Source organism: Pterocles gutturalis, unplaced genomic scaffold (genome assembly GCF_000699245.1).
Source record: "Pterocles gutturalis isolate BGI_N339 unplaced genomic scaffold, ASM69924v1 scaffold25554, whole genome shotgun sequence".
Lineage (NCBI taxonomy): Eukaryota > Metazoa > Chordata > Aves > Pterocliformes > Pteroclidae > Pterocles > Pterocles gutturalis.
This window is the reverse complement of record NW_010133926.1, coordinates 1-8,667: the sequence shown is the minus strand read 5'-3', so window position 1 is coordinate 8,667 and position 8,667 is coordinate 1. Positions and strand designations below refer to the sequence as shown.

Below are 8,667 nucleotides of genomic sequence, written 5' to 3'. Positions count from 1 at the left end.
GGAGATGCTGCTGGAAGGCCAAAGAGGGGGCGTGGGGCGGTAGGATGGGCTGGATGGGAGGAGGGTTTGGGAAGTGGCTGGAGTCTACACCACGTGCCTTCGGGACCTAGGGGGAATGGAGGGATGCTCTCTTCTTTTCTCACCCCCTTGTTTCTGAATTGCCCCAAGAGGAATTGCAGGCTGCAGCGAGAAATCCTGGCTCCCAGCCTGGGATTCACCCTGACTTTAGAGCAGGCAGGCGGGCAGCCTTTGGGAAGGGGCCGTCCTGGAGAATCCTGTATCTCTGCGGTGATGCCCACGCAGCAGCGAGCGGCTCCTGGCTGCCCCTTCATCATAGAATCACAGAATGGTTTGGGTTGGAAGAGACATTAAAGCCCACCCAGTGCCACCCCCTGCCCTGGGCAGGGACACCTCCCACCAGCCCAGGTTGCCCAAAGCCCAGGGAGACTTTTCACAACCCCGACCCCAACAGAGACTTTTCCAAAAGCTGCACTAAAATCCCAGGTGAAATAAACCAAAAAAAAAAATTTCTTTTGCTACTTTAATTGTATAATTTGGATACACAACGCTGAGAACAACTCCAGTTTGCTCAACTCAAGCTTGCTGCTAAAATACGCTCGGGCGCTCTCCTGGCTTTAAAGAGCCGACCCATCCCACCCGTCTCAGTTTCGGGGCAATTTTCACCGGCAAATCCTAAATAATCACCCCAAAGACTCGACGTTCTTACCTGATATTTAGACCAATGAAGTTCGTCCATGTAAAAATATAGTCTCCTCCAAAAAACATCCCAATATCCCTTCCCCAAGGGCAGAGCCCATCCTTTTCCCACCCCTCACCTCCTCCGTTCTTCTGGCAGAGGTAGGGGAAGCGCCAGACGTTGCCCAGCCCCACGGAGTAGCCGATCTGAGCCAGGATGTATTGCAGTTTGCTGTTCCACGCCGGCCGGTTCTCACCATCCAGCTCCTCATCTCCATCCTTCTGCTTGTCCCACGTTTCTCCCGTCACATTGAGGACGCTCCGTTTGTAGTCCACGGGCTCTTCGTGAGCCAGCAAGTCAGCCACCGACTCGGTGACATGCTCGCTGCTGTGCTCCCGCTGCGTCACTTTGCTGTTCTTCGGCATCGGGATGGTTCCGCGTGGCCCCGGGGTGGGGTGGGGTGAGAAGCTGAGGGTCCTGCAGGGAGCAGCACCCAGGCGAGCTACGGCTGCAGCCTCACCTCCTCTTCATCAGCAGCACCTGGGGGGAGGAAGGGTCAACAGAGGATGAGATGGTTTTGTCTTACCCCAAGGGTGTCCTGGTGCTTGGGGGGAGAAGGGTCTCCATCACCCCACACCTTGGGGACCTCCCTCGGGGCTGGGGGATGCTGCAGACCCCCAGGACGCCAACGGGGGAGTGACCCCCTTGGTTATCATTCATGGAGAAGAACATTGCGACCCACAGGAGGGGATTTCCCTGGGGTGCAGGGGGACGGTGACAAGTGACAGAGCCGGTCACATCCCCGTGACGCCCTTTTCCCCCCTCTAACAACCCTGGGCCAGCAGCTGGCCCCCCAGCGAGGGCTGACACCGCATCCAGCCACCACATCTGCCCCCCGACCTGCTCCGTGCCCTGGGCACAGCCCGAGCTTGGCCCCACAACAGCTCAAAAGCGCCTGGGGACAGTGACAAACACCCAGGCTCTCTCTCCATCCCTGGACATTATCAGGAGTGACTTCAAAAGCCCGGCAGCCTGCAGCTAAATCTTCCCAGGCAGCTCTACAACAGATAACGGCAGAAAAACATCAGCAGCCGAGACAAAACCATCACTCCTCCTGGTCCCTCCACCTTCCCAGCCTCCATCAGGGGCCAGCCTTGGCTGGTGAGAGCCGTACTGGTCCCACAGCATCGGTGCAGTTCCACCAGTTTGCCCTCACCACCTCATTCCCAAAAACAACAGCACCAGGTCCCCCGGGTGTGGGGCGGGATGGGTGCAGATGGGAACTTTTGGACCCATGGAGGGGGTGTGGGTGGGAGCGTGGGTTTGTCACCGGTGCGGTGACAAGTGGATGTGCGTAGTGGGTCACGTTCGTAAACAAGGAGCCACGTGTTTGCACCGGGGACGCCTCCAGCTGCGGGAGCCACCCTGCACAGCGGCATTTCAGGGGGTGTCCATGACCACAGCGCTCTCCTCCACCTCAAAAAGGTTTTTGAGCATCAAGGAAATCTGCTCGGCTGGTCTGGGGCTCCCCAAGCTGGGAAAGCACCGTGTGCTTCTTCACCACACTGGGAAAACTGGGGTTGGACTGGCAGCTCCCACGCATGGAGGCGAAGACACCGAAACCCCACAAGAAACCTCAGATCTTGGAAAAACAACTCTCCCAAAGGGCCATGCTTGCTTTTCTTCCCTCCCCTCCATCCCTCCTTCCCAGGGGACACCAGGCAGGTCACCAGCCCCCGGAGGAGCGATGGTGGAGCTCAGGGACCTGTCCCACCTTGGTGGGGCTGCAGCATCATCTCACCCTCACCTGGGGGCTTTCTTCTTCAGTTCAAAGCTCCTACTAGACCCAGGTGGCAGCTGACAGGTGACATTGCACCAATAACCCATCAGCACCGTCCTTGGGGCACCAACCCTCAGCGTGGGTGGCTGGTCTCTACTGGGATGGGTGATGCAGGATGGGTGATGGGACCTTCCACTGTCCCCTCCAAGCCAAGGGACAACTCTTCCATGATTTTCCAGAGCCATCCCCAGCTCTTCTTTCCTTTTGGACACATATCCATCTTTTTTGACCCAATTCATCCCACAATCCCAAACTTTTCCCCAGCAGCAGGTTCCGCCCAAGCAGCAAAGCTCATCCTCAACCATCGCATCGAGGTCCCAGCCCGGCGCGAGAGGGAATCAAAGTGCCAGCAGCAGTTTTTCCCTCCCTCACCCTCACCTTGGTGTTTTTTCACCCCTGAAGAAAGTTCTCCCTTTGCCAGGCCCCGTTCCTATTAGAAAAGCTATTTTTGGCTGTTGGCTGCATCTGTTGCCAAGCAACCCCGCCAGCTCTACATCTTTCCCGGATCCGGCTCCTCTGGAGAAAGCCGTTTGAATTATTCTTTCAAGCCTAGCCTAGCAATGTTTAATTTCCTAACGAGGGCTCATTCACGTAAACCACTCATGGCTCCATCGTGGCAATTACCAGCACGTGGCTGCCCGGGGCTGGAGCATCCTCAGCCAGGATGGGGACAGGCACAGAGGGTACGGAAGGGCCTCATCCAGCAGCCAGGAAATCACTGGGATTTCCATCAATTTTTGGATCAGGCTCTGTATAGATTTGCCCAGAGCTGGGTGAATCACCCACGAGTTGTTTGCTGCTCCCTGACTGCTCAGTAGCCACTTCAGCTCCTTGGAGCAAGGGTGACTCAGACTGTCAGCAGGGCTCAGCCTCGGGGGCTAAAATCTCTATTTTAGGGACAAAGCCTATAAGATCCAGGATCTGCTGAGTGAAGCCCCAGAGCTCAATGCCCCACGATGAGGGCACCCAAACTGCTCTCCTGGGCCAGCTCAGCCCCTTGGAGCAAAGCCTGGGAGATGCCCAGCTCCAGGGAAGGTGGTGCTGAGCCAGGCCAGCATGAGGGGGTCAGGATGGACCCCACAGCATCTCTCTGGATCTCTACCTCTCTCCTCCTCTGTGTAGGTCCCCCACAGCGTTGTCCTGGGGAGCAGAAGGACACAGTGGTCCTCGAAAAGCAGGCTTCTTCAAGCCCCAAAGGCTCTCAGCTCGTTGGAGGATGCTCAAGACAATATTCCCAAAGGATATGGGGATCAAAAGGGGTGCTTAGCTGCTCTCCTGGGGCTTGGGGCAAGGGCTCTCCAGGCACTGGGGTGAGACAACACCAGAGGGTGAGATGAGGGTGAAGAGGCAGAGGTACAGGTTTTCCTCCCCATGGGAGATGCGCCCAAATTGAATTAAAGCAAAGGAAAACCATGGTGGAGATCCAAATCTTCATCCTGGCATGGCTCTGTCACCGCGTCCCCATGCCTTGCTTGGGGACATCCTGCTGACAAACACCCCAGCCCCAGCCTGGCGACAGTGGCATTGGCCAGAGGAGACCCAGGCCTGAAGGAGAGGGGACAGCAATGCCGTGAGCGTACCCAACCCTGGCCATCCACGTCCCTGCTGGTACCATGAGATGAGCCCAGCCAGAGCCAGCACAAAGCCACCAACCCATGTGCCACAAGGACCCCATCCAGGGGACAGTGGGGTCAACAAAGTCCTTCCTAGTAATTTCCCCAGGATTTTGCATCAGCCCCAAGGTCTGCACCCCTCTAATCACAGACCACAGTCCAAATCAGTCTGAGAAAGGTACTTCCACCCATTGCTTGGATTGAAAAGGGAATTTAATCAAAAATTCATCTGCCAAAAATAAGAACCGCCCTGCGAAAAAGACGAGGCAGATCAGCTGACAACCAGAAGCTTTCCAGGCTGGACAGAGATAGAAAACCTTTGTCACAGACAGATGGAGATTCAGCTTGTTTACTTAGCCCTCATGACCTTAATTTTCTTAAATGTCCTTTTTTTTTTCCTTTCTCTTTAGAAGACAGATTAGAGTCTTTCAGAGCCCGCGGCTCATAACAACCTCACTTGTGCCGCCAGACCAGGGATGCCTTCAGACCAAACACCTCGCCCAGTAAAACCCATGTTGATGTCTTTCACATGGGTTCCTAGAGAGGGACGGTGGCTTTTCCCACAGGGAAAGGACCAGTTTGTACTGGGGTCGGTGCTGGTCTCTTTAGACATCACTTGAGGGCAGCCAACAACATCCCACAGGGGAGAGGTTGGGAAGAGCATCACTGGGTTGTCCCTGGGGATCACTTCCGTCCTGCTTCTCCCACCATTCCGTGTCCCTCGGTATCTCCTTGGATAGGATCCCCTCTTCTGTGGTCCACGGTGGCTACCTTCACATCCAACCCCTGGCAGGACCTCAGCCCTGTGCAAAGCATCTGCCAGCCCCTGAGCCCCACTGGCTGAGCCCAGGGCTCCTGCTTGCCCCGGGTGACAATCCCCCGTGTCCCCTTGGCCCAGGAGTGGCCTCGACCACCGCATCCCCTTGCGGAGAGAGCTCAGGAGCCACGGCTGCGGCCGGTCACACACAGCGATGGTTTGCTCCGGTCCAAGCTGGATTCACCCCATCCAGGGAAGGGACTGAGATGGAGAAACTCCTCCTTTGCTATGCCCAGGGGCTCCCATCGATCCCAGCTGGGGATGGAAACACCCACTGGGGAAAAGCCACTATCAGGGATGAGCAAAGACCCCCCAGAGCCAAGGACACGGCGTCCCCCAGCCCTGCCAGCAGCATCCCGCACAGAGAGGGTGCAGCAGCGGAGGGATACTCCGAGCTGTGTGTCCTTCCTTGGCCCGTCCTTGCTTGCTGGGGAAGGCAGCTGGGGAGCAATAAAGCAGGCTGGAAACGTGTCAGCAAAGCTTTCAGCCGGGCCTGGGAGCGCAGAGGCAGGGAGGGAGGAGATGGGGATTTACAGCAGCCTCCGAGGAGAGCAGCCGCCAGCAGCAAAACCAGCTCTGGGTCTGAAGGACAGGCACAGGGAGAGATTTCTCCTGCACTTATACCCTGTTTGGGTCCATAAAGAGGAAACTGAGGCATGAAAAAAAAAAAAAACCCCACAGGCTGGGATTCAGTGAATTCAAAATTAACATTTCAACCATGAAGACTCTCTGATGGTCCCTCCCTACCCCACTGCTTCTCCTCCTTCAGCCGCCACCCCGCTGCGCTCAGCTTCCAGAGAAATCCCGGCAGCTCCTAAAGGAGAAGGGAAGGATGCTCCTGGCGAAGCATCCTGCTCACCGGGATGGTCCAGCTCACTCCATCAAGGTCACAGAGCAGGGACAGGAGGGAAAAGCAAAGGGGCCAGAGGCACAGGGGGATTTCGGGAGGGTGGAAGGCTACTCTCAGGGTCGGGCTGGGAGATCTGAGCATCAGTTTGCAGCTCCCCATCCTCCCTGACGCACTTTTTGCACCCAGGGCCAGGCTGTTTGGGGCAGGCGGGGAGACCTGAGCAGGGAGAGGAAGGGACGGATCCAAGGTCACCTGGAAACCGGAGAGCCCAGGAGGCGAGGCAGAGGGAAGGAACCAGCATCCCTCCCGTCCTCCCTCCATCCGCTGCAAAGCCAAGCACATCCACAAAACCTTGGCTGCACATCCCGCCTTGGAGACCAAATCCCCAGAAAACCAGCTCCAGACCCCTGCCTGGTGCTCCCCATGGCCAGGAGTGCCTCTGAGCGGGTCCTTCAGGAGGTACCCCACCTTCAGGAGGTACCCCACCCTTACAAGCAGCAAGGAATCAAGGGCAGGACCCTCCCAGCAGCATCCAAATCCCACGTCAAATCTCCCCCACAATAAATTTTTGCCCAGCGCAGCAGCATTGCAGCTCTGATCCCCCCAGCCCTGCTCCGAGGACCTTCTGCAGCCCCCATCATGCAAACCTCCCTTCCAGGAGCCAAGGCCAGTCCAAGATGCCTCCATCTTAAAGCTATTCCGTGCCGGGGCTTGCTCCTCCCTGCTCATCCTCTCGGGCTCCAAGGCTTTTGCCATCTGGGCTCGTTAGGGCTGCTGCCTCTCTCCCCTTCTTTATCCCATCCCTGCTAATTAGCGCCAGGCTCTCGCCGCCCTGCAGAGATGACACCCAGTGACTCAGTCCCACCATCCCCACTGCATCCCAGTTCACTCCCCGCCTTACACCCACCCGCGGAGAGGCACAAACTTCGGACAACGTCGGCATGAGCAGATGGGAGAGTGCAGGGGTGCCCGAGGACAAGGGCACCCACGAGAAGCTTTGCTGGAAACCCAACTCCCAGCCCCAGCATGGGGTAGGGAGTAGCTCAGGGGCACACACCCTGCACTTCCCCACTGGAGATGCTCTGCACCGCATCCTTCCCAGCGTTTCCCCGCCGGAGATGCTCCGCACCGCATCCTTCCCAGCGTTTCCCCACCAGAGATGCTCCGCACCGCATCCTTCCCGGCATTTCCTCGCCGGAGATGCTCCGCACCGCATCCTTCCCGTGTGAACGCTCAGCCCCACTTTAGCATCATGATACAGGAGCAGTTTGCATTCGCTGATGAATCAGAGCTGCCTCCGCTTCTTGTCTTACACCCACCCGAGCAACTTTCGCCACCAAAAGCGCCCAGATGTTATAAATAACCCCCGGCGCCCATAAAGGCAAGCAGAGGTGGGGTTACCCCAGCCACCCGCTCCACCCCACAGGTGGGTGCATTTCCCACCGCCCCCAGCTCAGGTTTTTTTATGCCCCGTGGCAGATTGGGAAGTTCCAACGACTCTTCACTAGGTGCCAAGAATCCTTGGGAAAGGGCAGTTTTTACAGATGGGTCATGAGACAGGCACAACAGCAGCGGAGGAGGGGAATTCTTGGCGCTTGGGTTTGTCACGACGTGGATGAGCCCATTCATCGGCCGTGGTCTCCTTTCACCCCTCGTTTAGCATCATGAAAACACGCATCAGCTGCGAGAGTGTGACACCGCACCAAAGCCAACCGTCATATGATTCCTTCAGGGCTCCGGTTGATTCACCAGATGATCTTTTTTCCCAGCAAGATCTCAGCGATCCCTCTTAACTCACTTCAGTTAGTGCCCGAACCCCCAAACCAGTCCAGGTTTGTCCTCAAAGACAGCAAACAGGCAGCATCCAAACCTCTCTGCACACTCTGCTTTTCCCCCTGTTGTAAATTCCTGAAGCTGCTCTGCTACGTTTGTAAACAAACAAATCCAACCGCAGTCCAGGATGGGGTACAATCCCAGCCTCTCCTCCCGAGGCAATGGTTTATTCTGGATGTGCGGAGGTCAGCGTCTGATCTGGGGTAAATGGGATCCTCGTGACTCCGGCTCGGCTCTGCTATCACTCCAGACTCCCCGCTCTGTGCAAGTCTGAAGTGGAGTCACTCCAGATTTCAATCAAACCATTTTATTCCTATTGATTTTAGCAGAGCTGGCTCCAGCTCATCCCAGAGGACTCAGACCCACATTTTAGTTCCCTTCCGAGCAGCTCAGCTGCTGTTAAACCACCATCCAGGTTCCTTGACCTTAGTCCCAACACCTCCAGAGAGATATTCACAAGAAACTCTCCGCCCGGCCAAGAATAGCTCAGCCGCCGCGGCGTTTTGGGTTTTTTTTGACCAGAAATAGTTGCATCAGCTCCTGCTGGATTCAAACCTCAGGTGCCTCAGACACAAGGCAGGATGCGAGAAGCAGAAGGATTTCACCTTCTGGGTCCTTTACAAAGAGCTGGGACCAGATTTTTCAGCCGGTTTAAGCCCCAGGTCCCCAGAGTGATGCAAATCTACACCTGGCCGAGATGCCAGCCCCAAAACACGCACCTTTGGGCACATCCAGCGATGCCACAAATGCCCAGAAGGGAATAAGGACTCCACACACCCAATACCGAGAATTACACAAAACCAGGCCCCCAAAGCCCCATTTTTCTGCCTCAAAACCAGCCCCCCCCAACCAAGGAGCAGAATAAAAAAAAAAAAAAAAAAAAAGGAAAATAAACCCTCAACAATTTCAGGGTCAGGAATAAAATATTCATCGCAGCCGAACGCTTTCTCCTCTCCCAATGTTATTGTCAAGGTCAACCTGGAAGCTCCATTTCTCCCCATCCTCAGGCAACGGCTC

At 56.3% G+C, this 8,667-nt stretch overlaps 1 protein-coding gene across 1 annotated transcript in view; it reads right to left on the bottom strand.

Moving 5' to 3' along the window:
* The window catches only part of LOC104467588 (sodium-dependent neutral amino acid transporter SLC6A17-like), a gene marked incomplete at its 3' end in the record, with an annotated part of 6,807 nt that extends 5,685 nt beyond the window's left edge, over positions 1 to 1,122 (bottom strand). The window contains exon 1 of the mRNA XM_010081417.1: positions 837 to 1,122. Coding sequence (XP_010079719.1) covers positions 837 to 1,122 — 286 coding nt within the window. The remainder of the gene's footprint in view (positions 1 to 836) is intronic.
* Between the last annotated feature and the right edge of the window lie 7,545 nt (positions 1,123 to 8,667).